The sequence below is a fragment of the Symsagittifera roscoffensis genome, chromosome 2 (genome assembly GCF_963678635.1).
Source record: "Symsagittifera roscoffensis chromosome 2, txSymRosc1.1, whole genome shotgun sequence".
Classification (NCBI taxonomy): Eukaryota; Metazoa; Xenacoelomorpha; order Acoela; family Convolutidae; genus Symsagittifera; species Symsagittifera roscoffensis.
Window position 1 is genome coordinate 15,484,023 of NC_087063.1, and position 21,195 is coordinate 15,505,217.

At 31.8% G+C, this 21,195-nt stretch overlaps 1 protein-coding gene across 1 annotated transcript in view; it reads left to right on the top strand.

The window, feature by feature from the left end:
• LOC134839226 (uncharacterized) overlaps positions 1–19,437 on the top strand; it is a 38,691-nt gene extending 19,254 nt beyond the window's left edge. Inside the window, exons 11-12 of the mRNA XM_063854707.1 lie at positions 4,013–4,111; positions 18,974–19,437. Of these exons, the coding sequence (XP_063710777.1) occupies positions 4,013–4,111; positions 18,974–19,253 (379 nt within the window). The 3' untranslated portion in view covers positions 19,254–19,437. The remainder of the gene's footprint in view (positions 1–4,012; positions 4,112–18,973) is intronic.
• Positions 19,438–21,195: the final 1,758 nt, after the last annotated feature.

Here is a 21,195-nt window from a genome sequence, read left to right on the forward strand (position 1 = left end):
AAGTTTTGATCCAACAGCCCTTAATTCTTCTAAAGACACCGAGGGCATCAACTTTTAAAGACCCCTACGTTTATACGACATCAGTTTGTTTATCCAAAAACTACTATTTTTTTTTCTTAAAGCGTCCCTGGTGCCAAAATATAAAAAAAAATTTGGCCTTCTGATTTTTGTTCCTTCTTCACGATATCAGTTTTTTAACCAACGGCTTTTTAGTCAACACACTTATGAAGCCATCATCAAAAATTTTTGAAGATATCTATAGTGGCAACATAATCTAATTTTGACATCCTGATTTTTATGATACTTTTTGGCATCAAGTTTCGATCCAGAAAATACAAAATTTTTTCAAGGCGCCTATGGCGCCATTATTTAATAAATTTGATCTCTCAACATCTGATATAATTTTACGAAATCAGGTTTTGATGCAACTGTTAGATTTTTTGAAATGTCAACATTTACTAATTTTGAAATCCTCACCTTTGCTTCTTTTTTTTGGCATCAAGTTTTGATCCAACAGCCCTTAATTTTTCTAAAGACACCAAGGGCACCAACTTTTAAAGACCCCTACGTTTATACGACATCAGTTTGTTTATCCAAAAACTACTATTTTTTTTTCTTAAAGCGTCCCTGGTGCCAAAATATAAAAAAAATTTTGGCCTTCTGATTTTTGTTCCTACTTCACGACATCAATTTTTTACCCAACGGTTTTTTCATTAAAAACACATATGAAGCCAACATCAAAATAGTTTTGAAGATATCTATAGTGGCAACATAAACTAATTTTGACATCCTAATTTTTGTGATACTTTTTGGCATCAAATTTTTATCCAGAAAATACAAAATTTTTTCAAGGCGCCTATGGCGCCATTATTAATTAAATTTGATCTTTCAACATCTGATATTATTTCACGAAATCAGGTTTCGAGGCAACTGTTAGATTTTGTGAAAAGTCAACATTTACTAATTTTGAACTCCTGACCTTTGCTTCTTAAGGCGCCTATGGCGCCATTATTCATTAAATTTGATCTTTCAACATCTCTTATTATTTTACGAAATCAGGCTTTGATGCAACTGTTAGATATTGTGAAAAGTCAACATTTACTAATTTTGAAATCCTCACCTTTGCTTCTTTTTTTGGCATCAAGTTTTGATCCAACAGCCCTTAATTTTTCTAAAGACACCAAGGGCACCAACGTTTAAAGACCCCTACGTTTATACGACATCAGTTTGTTTATCCAAAAACTACTATTTTTTTTGTTAAAGCGTCCCTGGTGCAAAAATATATAAAAAAGTTTGGCCTTCTGATTTTTGTTCCTACTTCACGACATCAATTTTTTACCCAACGGTTTTTTCATTAAATACACATATGAAGCCAACATCAAAATAGTTTTGAAGATATCTATAGTGGCAACATAAACTAATTTTGACATCCTACTTTTTGTGATACTTTTTGGCATCAAATTTTTATCCAGAAAATACAAATTTTTTTTAAGGCGCCTATGGCGCCATTATTAATTGAATTTGATCTTTCAACATCTGATATTATTTTACGAAATCAGGTTTTGACGCAACTGTTAGATTTTGTGAAATGTCAACATTTACTAATTTTGAACTCCTGACCTTTGCTTCTTAAGGCGCCTATGGCGCCATTATTCATTAAATTTGATCTTTCAACATCTCATATTATTTTACGAAATCAGGCTTTGATGCAACTGTTAGATATTGTGAAAAATCAACATTTACTAATTTTGAAATCCTCACCTTTGCTTCTTTTTTTGGCATCAAGTTTTGATCCAACAGCCCTTGATTTTTCTAAAGACACCAAGGGCACCAACGTTTAAAGACCCCTACGTTTATACGACATCAGTTTGTTTATCCAAAAACTACTATTTTTTTTTCTTAAAGCGTCCCTGGTGCCAAAATATAAAAAAAATTTGGCCTTCTGATTTTTGTTCCTACTTCACGACATCAATTTTTTACCCAACGGTTTTTTCATTAAATACACATATGAAGCCAACATCAAAATAGTTTTGAAGATATCTATAGTGGCAACATAAACTAATTTTGATATCCTAATTTTTGTGATACTTTTTGGCATCAAATTTTTATCCAGAAAATACAATCCAGAAAATCCATTATTAATTAAATTTGATCTTTCAACATCTGATATTATTTTACGAAATCAGGTTTTGACGCAACTGTTAGATTTTGTGAAAAGTCAACATTTACTAATTTTGAACTCCTGACCTTTGCTTCTTAAGGCGCCTATGGCGCCATTATTCATTAAATTTGATCTTTCAACATCTAATATTATTTTGCGAAATCAGGCTTTGATGCAACTGTTAGATATTGTGAAAAGTCAACATTTACTAATTTCGAAATCCTCACCTTTGCTTCTTATTTTGGCAACAAGTTTTGATCCAACAGCCCTTAATTTTTCTAAAGACACCAAGGGCACCAACGTTTAAAGACCCCTACGTTTATACGACATCAGTTTGTTTATCCAAAAACTACTATTTTTTTTTCTTAAAGCGTCCCTGGTGCCAAAATATAAAAAAAAGTTTGACCTTCTGATTTTTGTTCCTACTTCACGACATCAATTTTTTACCCAACGGTTTTTTCATTAAATACACATATGAAGCCAACATCAAAATAGTTTTGAAGATATCTATAGTGGCAACATAAACTAATCTTGACATCCTGATTTTTATGATACTTTTTGGCATCAAATTTCGATCCAGAAACTCCAGAATTTTTTCTAAGGCGCCTATGGCGCCATTATTTAATAAATTTGATCTTTTAACATTTGATTTTATTTTACGACATCAAGTTTTGATGCAACTGTTAGAATTTTTGAAAAGTCAACATATACTAATTTTGACCTTAGACCTTCGGTTCTATTTTTGGCTTCAAGTTTTGATCCAACAGCCCTTAAATTTTTTAAAGACACCTAGGGCGCCAACATCATCTACTTGTTTGTCCTTCTGACTATGGTACTACTTTTAGATCACCTTTTGATCTCAAGAACACTTCTAATAAATACTTCTACAAGCAAATATTACTAGTTTTGACCCTCTGATATCTGGTAGTATTTTACGACATAAAATTCTGATCCGACAAATCTCTTTTTTTTTGAAAAACTTTTGAGGGGCCAGAATTTTCTAATTTTGACTTCTGGACCTGTGTTATTACTTACGACATCAAATTTCGATCAAACAAATCTGATTTTTTTTCCAAAGGCCCTTAGGGCGCCAAGATAATCTAATTTTTATTTCCTGGCTTTTGGTATTTTTAAGACATCAAGTTTCGTTCAAAGAAGTCTTAAATTTTGTCCAAAAAGTCTATGGCACCAACATATACTAATTTTGACCGCTTGAACTTTGGTACTATTTAAATATATAATGACATCAAGTTTTGATTAAAAAATTCCCAAACTTTTTGTTTCAGGTATCTTCCTAGTCACTTCGCAAACTTCCTTTGACAAGCCTTTATCAATTGCTAAAAAACGGCGTTTTTGGTAGTTTTTTTGCGGAAAATTTTGCAGAGCTCAGAATTTTTTTGGCAAAGTAAAGTCTAAAATGCCAAAATTTCTATTTTTCCGATGAACTTATCATGTTCGCTATGGTTTTTTTAAACAAAACCATCGACTTTCAAACTAGCCACTTTTGACACAATTTTTATGTAGTCTCAGAAAATTTGAAGCCCTGTCCTTTAAAATTAAAATTTTCTCATCTACAACGCTTTGTCGAAACGCAGGCAAGATTGTTAATATAGAGAAAAGTATTATCATTTTTTGTACTTGATATTGCTTGTAGAGTGAGTTTTCCAAAACAATGGAAAAGTTTTCAAATCTTTTGGTTTTCGAAATAAAATTTTTGCTAAAAACTATACTAGATACGGTAAAGGGCCTTCGTAACAACCAGATTTTCACCCTAAAATGTTTTTTTTAATGATTGATTCAGTCTTGTTATACTCCTGGTGAATTTTTGATTATTTAAGTGTGTTGCTTTAGGAATCATAGAGAACTTGGAAAGTTCAATGACAATACATATGTGAAACCAGCTCAACCAGACATTGAGTACGAACCACCAGACAATAAATGGAAGTCAACGTAAGTATCTGGACAATCAGTTTTTCTTCCCTAACGTCCAAGAGCCAATATTTGCTACTGTTTTATGCTCAATTCCGAGGCAGTACAAGCTTGAACTGATTTCCATAAATAGGGCATACTTACTTTAATATGTTGATTGTGGTCGATCAAATTTGATAAATAAGGCATAGTTACTTTAATATGTTGATTGTGGTCGATCAAAATTGGTAAATAAAAGGCATAGTTACTTTAAAAGGTTGATTTTCGTCGATCAAAATTTAGTAAACCTGATAACATATACTATCCCAGTCTTTCCTATGTTGCAACTAGTCCCTTGCTGACAAACAAAATTAAAGTTAAATACTTGCTAAAAACATCAACAATTGAACATTCAAAAAAACGTTTCCATTAAATTTTATACATCAAGATCAAAGGTTCTCAGCTAATCTTACCAAAAAAAGTTTATGATTTTCTTAAGTTATCACTAGTTTATTGCTGGTCCCATATGCCCGTTTCTATAGTCTAAACTTTTAACGCAACGTAAATAAGTTATTGTTCCGACTTTCGATACGAAAGTAACGGATTATTTGTGCTCGGGGTGGGTTTTTTTTTCTTCAGACAAATTTCGAGTTTTTAACTAGCCATTTTTGACGGAATTTTTTTATATCATTCAAAAGGTATTGTTGTCTTGAGCTTAAATTTGAAAAGATATTTCACCTGTGATCATTTTTCGTAAAGTTATGGGGGTTTAAAGGTTGCCATTTTGGCCAATTTGGGACTATTAACGCGCGATATAATTCGCGCTATTAACGCGTAAGCGGAGATTTAATCCGTCTTAGAAATCGTTCCAAATTGGTTGAAGGAAGCCTATTTGCCATAATTGATTTGTTACAATGAGCGAAATCTATTCTTTTGTATTTTATATGACGTGTGGGTGGATGATTTCATTTAAAAAAAGTTGAATTTTTTAGAATTTTTGTTCCGACTTTCGATACGAAAGTAACGGAATATTTGTGCTCGGGGCTGGGTTTTTTTTTCTTCAGACAAATTTTGACTTTTTAACTAGCCATTTTCGACGGAAATTTTTTATATCATTCAAAAGGTATTGTTGTCTTGAGCTTAAATTTGAAAAGATATTTCACCTGTGATCATTTTTCGTAAAGTTATGGGGGTTTAAAAATTGCCATTTTGGGCATTTTGACCAATTTGGGACAATAAACGCGCGATATAATTCTGCTATTAACGCGTAAGCGGAGAGAGATTTAATCCGTCCGAGAAATCGTTCAAAATTGGTTGTAAGAAGGTTATTTGCCATAATTGATTTGTTACAAGGAGAGAAATCTATTGTTTTGTACTTTATATGGCGTGTGGGGTGATGATTTTCATAGAAAAATTTTCAAATTTTAGAAAAAAATTTTTTTTTTTCATTTTATTTTTTTTTCATTTAAATTTTTTATGTTGTTTATGTTATGACTGCTCCATAAACGTTAAAAGGCAGTCGGAACTTTCAGGGCTTCGCCCTGATAAGAGCAGTCTTGTTAAAACTTTTAAAAACCTTTTGAAAATAGATGCCCGTACTCAGGGAATTTTCTGTGCAAGATCTGAAAAGATCTGAAAATCTTTGTTTCAGATCCTGATCAGAAATTACGAATCTCAAATCTGAAGTTGAGATCTGAAATAAAGAATTTCAGATCTGAAATGGCCTTGAAAAACAAAATTTCAGATCTAAAATCAGGTCTGAGAAACCCTTTGTTAAATTATAATTTATACATTTCGAGCAAAAAATTGAGTTTTTTTTTTGATTTTCTGCATTAACCAATAATGGTAGCTTAATTAGCGGTAAAAACCACTCCCAAATAATTTCAGTTTTTTTTTCGAACTAAAATTCTTGTTCAACTGTGTTAAAAAGTTTTCAAAAACTGTCAGAACACCTGTCAAATATTTGATTTTCATGCGCTACTTATGCGTTTCTAGTGTTTTCCTCATGCTTTAGGATACATATTCTGGCAGTCTCTAACTTGAGACTTTGCTGAGTACCAGCAAGTAGCTAACAGAAGCTATCGAATTCAAAAAAAAATCAAAAATAGCAAAAACTGTGCCGTAGTCATTGATTTTTCAGATCTGAAATAACCAAGAAAAATTAAATTGCAGATCTGCATTTAGACCTGAAATAGGTTTTTTTAGATCTGAAACAACCAAGAATAACAAAATTTCAGAAATGAAATTAGATCTAAAACAACCAACCCCTAAAGTATCCAAGCGTTATTTAAACATTTCACAATCTATTTCAGACCTGAAATTTAGATCTGAAAAAGATTATTTCAGATCTGATTTAAACAGATTACTGGTATGGGTGTGGTGCAAAAATTGTTACGTTTTTTTTTACATTTTGCTGTTTTGAATTCCACGAACAAATATCTAAAACACTGTATTTCTGAAAATCGCCCTAAAATCAGCCGGTATTGCGGAAATCTGGAGTTTATTGTTGAATTCATATACCAATAAAAATACATGTGAATAGTAAAATAGCTCTGTCGTGAGGTGAAAATTGTATTCGAAATCCGCATTTGAAACCGGAATTCACAAATTTTATGTGAATTCCGCAATTTTTTTAGCCAAATTCAGAAACATATATTTTTTCATATCTTCAATAAATTTCCTCATATTAGGTTTTAGATTGAAAAGTTGAATTAGGTTGAAAACCACCAGAGCATTGTTGAGAAAAAATCTCTGAGTTTCAGCAATCAGCGTGAAAGTCAACGTATACTTAATTCAAATGAATATCGCCATTTTAATATAACAGTCACCATCAGCAACTGCAATTAAAGTCATCGTATCAGCAATTAAAATTAACTCAATCTCAAGGATCCTCATCGCAAATGCCACTCAATTTTATAATATATAAATATAACCAAGTCACGCAAATAACCAAAGCATGCTAATCTAAATAACCAATTTGGCTTAATCAGTTTGAAAAAATTGTGTTTCCAAATACATGGTGCAAAAAATGGCTTGCTGGGAAATGAAAAAAAAAACAACTAACTGGAAATTATATCATAGACACCATTGGGGTACTTCCTCGGTTTTTGTTGATCAATGATTTAAGATTTATCATTGGAATCCATGGACAAAAACCTTTGCTTTTAAGTTCCGCATTTGTTATAGTGTGTACTTTTGCTATACTGTAGCATTTACTTTTTCTCGCAAAAATTGCTTTTGTTCAGTGTATAATATATAAAATTGCAGAATACCCTTACTTTTGAAGAATCAATTTACAAGTTTGTGGAGACCACTTACGTTTGCTGATGTGCCGACAAAAGTTACATCACTTGAATGATATATTACGCCGAAAAAAGGAAAACAAATAAAATTTAACAAATCGAGTTGGTAAAAAAAACTACAGAATTTTCAATTATAATAAAAGATGTTTCATGCAAACAATAACCCATGCAAGTCAACAAACAACCGTACCAGATAAAATAAATTTAATTTAAAAAGCGGAAAATGAACTTGTGGAAAAAAAATCGTGGAAACTTTGCAGAAATTATTAGCATATTCGGGTTCAGACATCACTTGAATTGACCGGTAAAAACTCTGGCGTAAACTTATTTCAATAAAAGCTCGCGAAGGATCAATTCCCCTTAGGCAACTAAAAGTATCGGGAAACCTACATCATAGAAATTGAAAAAGACATATCTCTATTCTGCCCTACATATTTTTGTAATTTTACGTGTCAATTCTTTTTAGTTGACATTATAGATATTATAGTTGAACTTGATAATAGATATACTGCAAGTAATTTGGAAAAAACTGAGTTTGTATTTAATTGTCCACTTGTGAGTTAAAAATACGGATGATTTATGAAGTAGCTATAAGTTTGTTTTAATAAAGTTTTACATACCAGCTCACAATTGTTGAGAGTTTTTCATAAGCAAGTGAAGGGCAGTCATGGGCTATCTGAATTGATTGAAATCCATTGAGCAAAAGCCATTAATATGGTTCAACTTGATAGCATGCAAATTGTTGCGGTCAACAAAACTTTTTCATTTCTGGATAACAAATCAACCAGATTTAACCAACTTTGGCAATTATTTCATCATGGTTTTCACAGTTTGCAAATAAAACAGGTAATTTTGATAATGTAAAATCTTTTATTTTTAAAATTTGATTCAATTCATCCGGGTGTAAGCATTTTCAATCATTAATTGTATCAGTTTTTTTATTTTCGTAATTTCTTGGTAAATGTTGAAGTTGAAAACTTCAAAGGTTTAATTAATCTCATCAATAGGAGAGAAAATTTTTGTTAATAAATTGAACATCAATGGTTACCCGCACTGACAGAAATGGTTTTTTTGGTCGACTTAAACTGATTGAACATCTTAAATCAATTTAAGTGTCTAAAAAATCAATTTAAATCGATTTCGATGGATTTTCCGACTCACTAAAATCCATCCGAATCTCACTTAAATCCATCAGAATCTCACTTAAATCCGTGTTAAATCGATTTCAATCGATCTTTTTGAAAATTTTAAATCAGTTTAAGTGTCTAAAAAATTGATTTAAATCGACTTCGATGGATTTTCCGACATACTCAAATCAATTTTTTTACATGTCAATCATGCATAACTTATTCAGTTCAAAACTCTCCTGTAATATTCGGATTTGACATTTTAAGCTCATTTAACCTAATTGTTTTGATAAGGTATTGACATTTTATGCAGGGCTTGGTAAAAGTCGATCGGTGACTAAATTAATTGCAAATAATTGGATGCAATTAATTAACTTCTTTGTTTTTCCAATTTTTGACTAGTGACAAAATCCGCCAATTAATTGCAATTAATTGAAGGTTTGCAAACTTTGAAATTTATTGTTCCGACTTTCGATACGAAAGTAACGGAATATTTGTGCTCGGGTTGGGTTTTTTTTTTCTTCAGACAAATTTCGACTTTTTAACTAGCCACTTTTGACGGATTTTTTTAATATCATTCAAAAGGTATGCTTGTCCTGAACTTAAATTTGAAAAGATATTTCACCTGTGATCATTTTTCATAAAGTTATGAGTGTTTAAAGATTGCCATTTCGGCCATTTTGACCAACTTGGGACAATTAACGCGCAATATAATTCGCGCTATTAACGGGTATGCGAGATTTAATCCGTCTTATAAATCGTTCAAATTGGTTGAACGAAGCTTATTTGCCATAATTGATTTGTTACAAGGAACGAAATCTATCTTTTTGTACTTTATTTAGGTGACTTACGAATTATGACTTATCAAGTAGGCAGGGGAAAACGATTTTAAAACTGTGAAAGCATATTCAGAATAATGAAAAATTATTAAGTTCCCCTAACCCTCAAAACACACACGCACAAATCTTCGTTTAGATATATTACGCCGAAAAAAGGAAAACAAATAAAATTTAACAAATCGAGTTGGTAAAAAAAACTACAGAATTTTCAATTATAATAAAAGATGTTTCATGCAAACAATAACCCATGCAAGTCAACAAACAACCGTACCAGATAAAATAAATTTAATTTAAAAAGCGGAAAATGAACTTGTGGAAAAAAAAATCGTGGAAACTTTGCAGAAATTATTAGCATATTCGGGTTCAGACATCACTTGAATTGACCGGTAAAAACTCTGGCGTAAATTTATTTCAATAAAAGCTCGCGAAGGATCAATTCCCCTTAGGAAACTAAAATTATCGGGAAACCTACATCATAGAAATTGAAAAAGACATATCTCTATTCTGCCCTACATATTTTTGTATTTTTCTGTGTCAATTCTTTTTAGTTGACATTATAGATATTGTACTTGTGCAACTTTTCTCTCAAAAAAAATTTTATTGGCCTTTCTTTTTCGTAGCAGTGAAGTTTTAAATGACAGATCTGTAAAACCAAAATTTCGTCCAATTTCGTTTTTGTAGCATTCGTCTTTTTTGCTTATCGTCAAATTTCCTAGGTCCCCTGTAATCCACTTAATTTTTGGAATATAATTGAAGACTTGTCTCTGGATTCCAGTGTTTTAAACTCACCAAAAACTGTGCCTTTCGACTGCACAGACTGACATCGTAACGCAGCGAAAGCTGTCTCAGAAAATCTTTAAAAACAAGTAATTTGGAAAAAACTGAGTTTGTATTTAATTGTCCACTTGTGAGTTAAAAATACGGATGAATTATGAAGTAGCCATAAGTTTGTTTTAATAAAGTTTTACATACCAGCTCACAATTGTTGAGAATTTTTCATAAGCAAGTGAAGGGCAGTCATGGGCTATCTGAATTGATTGAAATCCATTGAGCAAAAGCCATTAATATGGTTCAACTTGATAGCATGCCAATTGTTGCGGTCAACAAACTTTTTCTTTTCTGGATAACAAATCAACCAGATTTAACCAACTTTGGCAATTATTTCATCTTGGTTTTCACAGTTTGCAAATAAAACAGGTAATTTTGATAGTGTAAAAGCTTTTATTTTTAAAATTTGATTCAATTCCTCCGGGTGTAAACATTTTCAATCATTAATTGTATCAGTTTTTTTGTTTTTGTAATTTCTTGGTAAATGTTGAAATTGAAAACTTCATATGTTTAATTAATCTCAGCAATAGAACAAAAAAATGTTTTGTTAATAAATTGAACATCAATAGTTACCCGCCCTGACAGAAATGGTTTTTTTTGTTCAATTTAAATTGATTGAACATCTTAAATTGATTTAAGTGTCTAAAAAATTAATTTAAATCGATTTCGATGGATTTTTGACTCACTAAAATCCATCCGAATCTTACTTAAATCCATCAGAATCTTGCTTAAATCCATTTTAAATCGATTTAAATCGTTCTTTTTGACAATCTTTTCAAGTAATTGACTTTTTGTCTACCAATTGATTTTTACCAACCCCTGACTTTATGTTCTTTTTGTACTTGTGCAACTTTTCTCTTAAGAAAAATTTTTGTTGCCTTTTCTTTTTCGTAGCAATGAAGTCTTAAATGACAGATCTGTAAAACCAAAATTTCGTCCAATTTCGTTTTTGTAGCATTCGTCTTTTTTGCTTATCGTCAAATTTCCTAGGTCCCCTGTAATCCACTTAATTTTTGGAATATAATTGAAGACTTGTCTCTGGATTCCAGTGTTTTAAACTCACCAAAAACTGTGCCTTTCGACTGCACAGACTGACATCGTAACGCAGCGAAAGCTGTCTCAGAAAATCTTTAAAAACAAGTAATTTGGAAAAAACTGAGTTTGTATTTAATTGTCCACTTGTGAGTTAAAAATACGGATGAATTATGAAGTAGCCATAAGTTTGTCTAATAAAGTTTTACATACCAGCTCAAAATTGTTGAGAGTTTTTCATAAGCAAGTGAAGGGCAGTCATGGGCTATCTGAATTGATTGAAATCCATTGAGCAAAAGCCATTAATATGGTTCAACTTGATAGCATGCAAATTGTTGCGGTCAACAAAACTTTTTCATTTCTGGATAACAAATCAACCAGATTTAACCAACTTTGGCAATTATTTCATCATGGTTTTCACAGTTTGCAAATAAAACAGGTAATTTTGATAATGTAAAATCTTTTATTTTTAAAATTTGATTCAATTCATCCGGGTGTAAGCATTTTCAATCATTAATTGTATCAGTTTTTTTATTTTCGTAATTTCTTGGTAAATGTTGAAGTTGAAAACTTCAAAGGTTTAATTAATCTCATCAATAGAAGAGAAAATTTTTGTTAATAAATTGAACATCAATGGTTACCCGCACTGACAGAAATGGTTTTTTTGGTCGACTTAAACTGATTGAACATCTTAAATCAATTTAAGTGTCTAAAAAATCAATTTAAATCGATTTTGATGGATTTTCCGACTCACTAAAATCCATCCGAATCTCACTTAAATCCATCAGAATCTCACTTAAATCCGTGTTAAATCGATTTAAATCGATCTTTTTGAAAGTTTTAAATCAGTTTAACTGTCTAAAAAATTGATTTAAATCGACTTCGATGGATTTTCCGACATACTCAAATCAATTTTTTTACATGTCAATCATGCATAACTTATTCAGTTCAAAACTCTCCTGTAATATTCGGATTTGACATTTTAAGCTCATTTAACCTAATTGTTTTGATAAGGTATTGACATTTTATGCAGGGCTTGGTAAAAGTCGATTGGTGACTAAATTAATTGCAAATAATTGGATGCAATTAATTGACTTCTTTGTTTTTCCAATTTTTGACTAGTGACAAAATCCGCCAATTAATTGCAATTAATTGAAGGTTTGCAAACTTTGAAATTTATTGTTCCGACTTCCGATACGAAAGTAACGGAATATTTGTGCTCGGGTTGGGTTTTTTTTTCTTCAGACAAATTTCGACTTTTTAACTAGCCACTTTTGACGGATTTTTTAAATATCATTCAAAAGGTATGCTTGTCCTGAACTTAAATTTGAAAAGATATTTCACCTGTGATCAATTTTCATAAAGTTATGAGTGTTTAAAGATTGCCATTTCGGCCATTTTGACCAACTTGGGACAATTAACGCGCAATATAATTCGCGCTATTAACGCGTATGCGAGATTTAATCCGTCTTATAAATCGTTCAAATTGGTTGAACGAAGCTTATTTGCCATAATTGATTTGTTACAAGGAACGAAATCTATCTTTTTGTACTTTATTTAGGTGACTTACGACTTATGACTTATCAAGTAGGCAGGGGAAAACGATTTTAAAACTGTGAAAGCATTTTCAGAATAATGAAAAATTATTAAGTTCCCCTAACCCTCAAAACACACACGCACAAATCTTCGTTTAGATATATTACGCCGAAAAAAGGAAAACAAATAAAATTTAACAAATCGAGTTGGTAAAAAAAACTACAGAATTTTCAATTATAATAAAAGATGTTTCATGCAAACAATAACCCATGCAAGTCAACAAACAACCGTACCAGATAAAATAAATTTAATTTAAAAAGCGGAAAATGAACTTGTGGAAAAAAAAATCGTGGAAACTTTGCAGAAATTATTAGCATATTCGGGTTCAGACATCACTTGAATTGACCGGTAAAAACTCTGGCGTAAATTTATTTCAATAAAAGCTCGCGAAGGATCAATTCCCCTTAGGCAACTAAAATTATCGGGAAACCTACATCATAGAAATTGAAAAAGACATATCTCTATTCTGCCCTACATATTTTTGTATTTTTCTGTGTCAATTCTTTTTAGTTGACATTATAGATATTGTACTTGTGCAACTTTTCTCTTAAAAAAAATTTTGTTGGCCTTTCTTTTTCGTAGCAGTGAAGTCTTAAATGACAGATCTGTAAAACCAAAATTTCGTCCAATTTCGTTTTTGTAGCATTCGTCTTTTTTGCTTATCGTCAAATTTCCTAGGTCCCCTGTAATCCACTTAATTTTTGGAATATAATTGAAGACTTGTCTCTGGATTCCAGTGTTTTAAACTCACCAAAAACTGTGCCTTTCGACTGCACAGACAGACATCGTAACGCAGCGAAAGCTGTCTCAGAAAATCTTTAAAAACAAGTAATTTGGAAAAAACTGAGTTTGTATTTAATTGTCCACTTGTGAGTTAAAAATACGGATGAATTATGAAGTAGCCATAAGTTTGTTTTAATAAAGTTTTACATACCAGCTCACAATTGTTGAGAATTTTTCATAAGCAAGTGAAGGGCAGTCATGGGCTATCTGAATTGATTGAAATCCATTGAGCAAAAGCCATTAATATGGTTCAACTTGATAGCATGCCAATTGTTGCGGCCAACAAACTTTTTCTTTTCTGGATAACAAATCAACCAGATTTAACCAACTTTGGCAATTATTTCATCTTGGTTTTCACAGTTTGCAAATAAAACAGGTAATTTTGATAGTGTAAAAGCTTTTATTTTTAAAATTTGATTCAATTCCTCCGGGTGTAAACATTTTCAATCATTAATTGTATCAGTTTTTTTGTTTTTGTAATTTCTTGGTAAATGTTGAAATTGAAAACTTCAAATGTTTAATTAATCTCAGCAATAGAACAAAAAAATGTTTTGTTAATAAATTGAACATCAATAGTTACCCGCCCTGACAGAAATGGTTTTTTTTGGTCAATTTAAATTGATTGAACATCTTAAATTGATTTAAGTGTCTAAAAAATTAATTTAAATCGATTTCGATGGATTTTTTGACTCACTAAAATCCATCCGAATCTTACTTAAATCCATCAGAATCTCGCTTAAATCCATTTTAAATCGATTTAAATCGATCTTTTTGAAAATTTCAAATCAATTTAAGTGTCTAAAAAATTGATTTAAATCGACTTCGATGGATTTTCCGACACACTCAAATCGATTTTTTTGCAAACACGGCGAAAAAAATATACCCTTTAAAAAATTGTTGGAAATTTTTATTCTCGATTTTTTAAACATAAATACTCGTGCCAGATGTTGTATAATTCAATAAAATGATCCACATATATCAGGTTTTAAATACAAAAATTTGGAATAAAATCACAGAAAACTATTGTTAATCAGATTATGATATTATTATATTAATAAAATCATAGAAAGTCTTGAAATTAAATCAGATTTTAAGCAACAACTTATGAAACGAAAAACGAAAAGGGTCAATATAGATCAGTTTTTGAACTCATTAAATTCAAGAAATTCAAAGAATTTTATCGATATTTTGGTCATTCTATTTGGTCTTTTTTGTGCTACAAAACGCTATGGATGTAAAATGAAAAATGATAGGCAAGAATTAAATGCAATAAAAATTTGATAAAATTTGAAATGCAATATAAATTTGATAACTGATAAAACTCGAATGAAAAAAAAAATAAAAACAAATTCAGACTGGAAAAAATGCATTTAAATTGATTTAAAATGATGAAGAATCTAAACTGAATGAAGAAAATAAAAACAAATTCAGACTGGAAAAAATGCATTTAAATTTATTTAAAATCGATTTAGATCAATTTTTTTTAGCTGGGATTTAAAATCAATTTAAATCCAATTTAAGTCAATCCAAATCAATCTTCATCTTTTTATTTAAACTTCGTACTTTTTTCATACTAAAATCGATCTAATTTTAATCAACGTACTTTTTTCATACTAAAATCGATCTAAATTTAATCAACGTACTTTTTTCATACTAAAATCGATCCTAATCCATTTTTGACAGTGCGGGTAAATATGGAAACAGTCAAACTCATTTTTTCATTTTGTTCTTTTTTTGCAATTTGATCATTTATTAGTAAAATTAGCCATAAAACATGGAAATTTTTCCACTTTAACCAACTAGTTCGTTTTTTGCTGATTGAGTTTTGAAAATTGACAGCCATAGAGATTTGTTTTCCTAGTTCCCATTATTTTAAAGTTTCTCAAAACTACAAGAATGAGCTGAACAATAGTTGCAGCACCCTTTTTTTCCATTACAATCTTTGTGATGACATGGATGGCTGTAAAAACGTTTTTAAATTGAGAATTTTATGATTTGTTAAAGTACTTAGAGATTGTATAAACTGTGTTTTTACTGTTTTATTTAAGTTGGGTCAAATTTTCACCTTAAAAGTTCACAAAGACACAATTATTTTGAAACAAAATCATCATAAGTACTCCGCGTGTCAAAACATGGTTTTTTGGTAAGTTCACTGCTCTTACATGATGTTCTTCATTCAAAAGATTCGAAAAAAATCAGCGATACATTACCTAAACAATTTTGGACGGACGCTCAGAAATAGATTTAGACGGCTCCAACCCACCTCCTCTCTCGTAAAAAATCATTATATCCCTTATATAAGGTCATTAATAAAACGCGTCTGTGTTATTGGGAGGTTTGAAAAATGCCCAATCGCAAAAATGATCGAACTGTTAAGAGCAAGAATTATTGCCCGTTTTGGCATTAATATAAACAAGAAACATGGCATCTCTGGCGCATGGCAATTTTCAATTTAGACTTCATCATAAACGCCGCGTGTGTACAACAAGCTAAATAGCAACAAATATATGTAGCAACAAACTAAATTTGGCAACAAAATTCATATAGTTTAGCCCAAAAATTTGCAGCAGTAAGCCAAAACTTTATATTGAGGGCGATTCCATGCACCCTTCAACGCTCAAAAACTATAAAATTTGCTTATAACAAACAAACAGGAAATTTTTAGGAAAAAATCAATTGAAAAGTTATCTTTTTTCTTAAAACCTAAATTTATTTCCTTAAAAAGTCATAACACAGGAATATTTTTTCTACTCGTTGCAAAAAAAAAAAAAAAGCTGACAAAATGTAACAGCTTTGAGCACTTTTCTACTTGTTACTGCATGTCGAGTCGCACCAGGCATCCGAAAAGCAACCTCTCGAGCAGCACACGGTCGTACATTTGGTCGGCAGCCCCACAGCCATCACATCTCCAGCCTGCTTCCGGTATTTGTCACCTTCAGACTTTTTGACCCCATTACCAATTGTGCCCCCAAACCTCCGCTGGTAGCTGAGACAACGCTAACTTAGTTATCCACCGACTCAATCGCATCGGAAATATTACAGTCGACCTCACTAGAGCCAATCTCGACAAATTCTCCCAAATTTGACAAATTCTTCCATGTGCGTGAACGAACATAGCGTTAAAAAACATTGCGTTGAAGCCTAGCATGAGCAATAGAGACAATTTGAGCAAGATATGCGTCTCTACCAAGTTTGGTAGAGACACAAAGAAATTGAAATTAATTAAGAACATAACCCAAAACTATTTTAAGGAAAAGTCAAAGTCAGAGCTGAAGTTTATTTGAGAATATATGATGCTTACAAAATGACATCAAAAAATAACGATAAAGACAAAAGACAAACGACTTGTCATCGGTAGAAATGCTTTGTATACAATTGTCATGCTTTTATGGCAAGCTTATAGAAACTAAGGTGAGAAGATGCAAAATCTTGCTCAGCTAATTTTAGCGATAATAAAGAGGAAAATAGGGAAACCCGGGACAACCAGTAAAATTGTGAATCTCCCAAAAGCAGTTGGCGACCACTCAATAACAACCGAATCTCACCTTAATCATTTTATATTTCATATCGAATTTTTGTAAAAAACTGTGACTACTTCAAGGTGTTATAATATAGAGAAGTAATTAAAATTTTGAAGTTTGACTTTGTTTGCTTCCAACTTCTTAGTTACACCGACACTCGCTGTGATACCAGCGTCGTACGACACTGAACCAGACATTTAGATTAATTTTGTCTTCAAGTGTTGTAACAGTCGTTCGCTTATGTCACTTTTGAGATCAACAATGAGAGGCTCCAACGCCATTGGCTTAAGGGCCAGAGACACTATCTCTTGTTCTTTTTTTATTTCAATCGGTCGGAGCGAATGAACAGTTCAACTAGACATAGAACTCAGCTAGACAACTAGATTATTCAACTAGACAACTAAAAAGCCTAGTACCAAAATGACAACCCAATCTAGAAATTAAAAAAAGAACGCCTCCATAGCCAGGTCTCTAATTTACTAATACACGCAAACGCCATTAAAAACAGGATCGGGACTTTGTCTTTTTTAGTATTGTTTACTATACAGTGTGTGTTGGATTCATCTTAGTTGGATCAATCTAGCAACTCACCATGTCTCAACATAATCAGGCAAAACAATCTGTAATAATTCAATTCAATGACTCAAGACATGATGGGCATGCTCTGGAATTAACTGCAGTATGCAATTCAATCAAAATCAAGACAACTAGCTAACTCACGAAGTTTATAATTGCTCTACTAGTTTGTAACACTACATCAGTTCACTATGGTAGCCACTCTCGATGTTGTCTGTCAATAAGCAGACAACTCTACTCTCTCGAATTTATCTGGAAACGCCAATTGCGAGTAGCCCGAACTTCACGCGATTGTCAACTTGGCTGCTCTGTTTTTGACTTCTGATAATCAATTGAAGCGAGAAAATCAGTCATGAATGCATCGACTCGAATTTTCGAAAAAAAACTTTTCGACCCCCACCCCTCAGTTTACATAACCCTCGCTTAAGTCCTGAACTCCTTCCCCCACCCCCCCCCCCCCATTTCCACCGCCATTAAACGCCCCTCCACCTCCCCCGTGATTTTGGCAAAAAGAAAAACTAAATAAAATGTTAAGCTCCCATGAACTGACAATTGAAAAAGTGCAAAATATATAACTTTGTAAAATCTTTTCAAAAAAATAAATGTGAAAGATAAGAAATTTTGAAATGTTTACCTAAAAACTATGCCTTAACATGGAAATGAGATGAATTATGTACAAATGGTAAAATTCATCAACAACCTCTCAAAGAATCCATCATAAGCGTCTGTTATCAATCATAGTAGATTATTATTATTTAAAATAATAGTGGATTATAAAATATTAGGATTATAGTCCATATGGTTTGAAATCGACAAACCATATAGATTAAAATCTATAAACTCTATAAACAACTCTATTAAAATCTATAAACTCTATAAAATCTATAAGCAATTCTGATCCATGGGCGCTCGGCGCGGGCTCCTTGTCATTAGCCGTAATCTCAGTTAGCAAAATTTTAAATTGCTTACTCAAAAAATCATAACACACTCAAAAAATACAAATATCTGCCAAAAATTAACAGTTTTGAGAGAGTTTCAATTTGTTATTGCACTTTCGTTCGTGCCAGTGTCATTCCCGCGAATGTCTGGAAATGCCACATTTGGTCAAATTCTGGGCATAAGTCACGGGCCTCTATTGCACTAGCAACGATTAACCCTTTGCCGAACAACCATTTTAAATTTAGATTCAGACCAGTACATTTTGCATGAAATAGTGCTTTGTTTATTGGTGCTTGCAGATATTTATAGCCTTATTTAAAAAATCTTTTCCAACGAGTTTACTGTTTCAAAATTTTTATAGGGAGGATGAGCCATATGCCGAGTACAAAGTGAAAGAAGGAGTTGAATTGGCCGCCTACGTAAACCCCGACCTAAAGAGCGACGCGGATAGTATCTACGAGAACGAAGCTTATGAGGAAATGGATAAAAAAGTAGAGTATAACTCTGACGATGATGGATGCTTGCCTTTGAAGAGTAACGAATACCTTGAACCTGAAATCAAAGGTCAAAAGAACGAGCCGGCATCACAGCCAAATGAGTACTTGATTCCAATCGCCCAGGAGGACAGTCTTCTTTGTTAAATTCACATCTGAAACAATTTAGGGTTTTACACAGAAGCGGATTTAAAAAAAGGTCGCCAAATTTTCAAAATGTTTTTGAAAATCCGCCCTTCACTTGAGAAATTTCTAGATCCGCGCCTGGTTTCACTCAAAGTTTTTCTTTTGATGTGCTTTTCTTTTTTTGTCAACATTTTATTTTTGAAGAATTTCAGGAATAGAATATTTTTCATTCAAATGCGGTTCAGTCCATAATCAAATTTATCGACCTTTTATTGTAGTTAAACAACAATTTCAAGAAAAGAATATTGTGAAACTGTATTTTCATAAACGCGAAGAATTTTTAGATGTCAATAAGTTGCCCTAAAAGTTTATTTTATTGGAAAACAATATTAAAATTTCAAAACAAAATTAAAATTATATTGACAAAAATAATTCAAAACAGTATCCACAAAATTGATTGTTAATTTTTATTGTGAACTGTGAATTGATTTTTCTTTAAAATTACCTTATACTCAAGCAAATATCATTCTATTTCAGCGCTTTGGCTCTTTAGAGCCGAAAATTTGATTCAAAAACTAAGAAAAATTGAAGGAAATAGGAAATTAAAACGTAGGAATTCGAATTTACTACAAAATTTATGGCCGAATTAATGAAGAAGATTACGCAGCAGGATTACGATGACGTTGAAAATCTGAAGAAAAATGAGAAAGAGGATGGACAAGACGAAGAGGAAGAAGAGGGACGAAAGCCGAGCGTGCGCAACGAGTACATAACACCTGCTCGCAATTGATCTGAACAGAATTTGAAAGTGAACAAACTGACATGGCTAAGAAATCGAGAACAAATTAAATGAACAAAATGAACAGTTAGAAAAAATGAGAACAAAATACTGAACAAAATGATCAATTTATAAATGCGTGAAAATGATGAATTATTTGGCTCATTGAAAGCCTGCTTGGTGGATTCTACGATCTCGATGTCTGTCCTCTCCAAGTCGTCTTTTCTGATGCTACATAACGTTATCGAACAATTAGTTGAAGGCTTAAATTCATTCTCTCTCTCTGCTGTGAATCTTAAGCTTGCTAAAATCATCTGAAAAATTTGTGAACTTGCACCAAAAGCGTTAACTTTTCTTGTATATATTAGTGAAAATTATGAATTATAAAAAATTTAAATCTATTGATTCCAAAATTTTCCAAATTTTAGTAATCTCCAGTCAAGCGAAAAAGAAGTAATTAAAATAGATGAAAACAGCTTCGGCATCTGAATTGAGCTATCATCTCTACCCACGAAGCTTGTCTGTCTAAGTAGCAAGAATATCCCGTACCATACGTACTTTCTAAACAAGATCTGAAATTCTTTGTTTCTTAGATTAGTTTATTCTTAGATTTTAAATTGGAAATGCATAAGTAGGGCATTTAAACCAAAAAATTTATAGGTCTTCTGACAGATTTGGAAAACTTTTCATCTCAGTTGAACAAAAAAGTTAATTCGAAAAAAATTGAGAAATTATCCGGAAGTTTTTTTTACCGCTTGTTGATCTAAACATAATTGCGTATTGCAGAAACATCGAAAAAAAACTCAATGTTTGCTCGAAATGCATAAAGTATAGCTTAACAAAAAGTTTCTCAGATCTAATTTCATATCTGAAAATATGTTTTTCAAGGTTATTTCAGATCTGCAAGTTTTTATTTTGGATCCAAATTTCAGATGTGAAGTTTTCAAACATTTATCAAGATTTAAAATAAAGAATTTCAGATCTGAGAATCAATTAATGTAAGATATAAAGAATATCAGATCTTGCACAGAAAATCCCCTGGGTACGGGTAGCACAGTTAAGAACGGCACAATTAATCACAGTTGTTACTGTACAAAAAGAAGAACATGAATAGCCAGTTCCTATGCACAGAAAATATTTCAGAAGGATCCGACAACATCAAGTAAAATCATAGGATCCGACAAC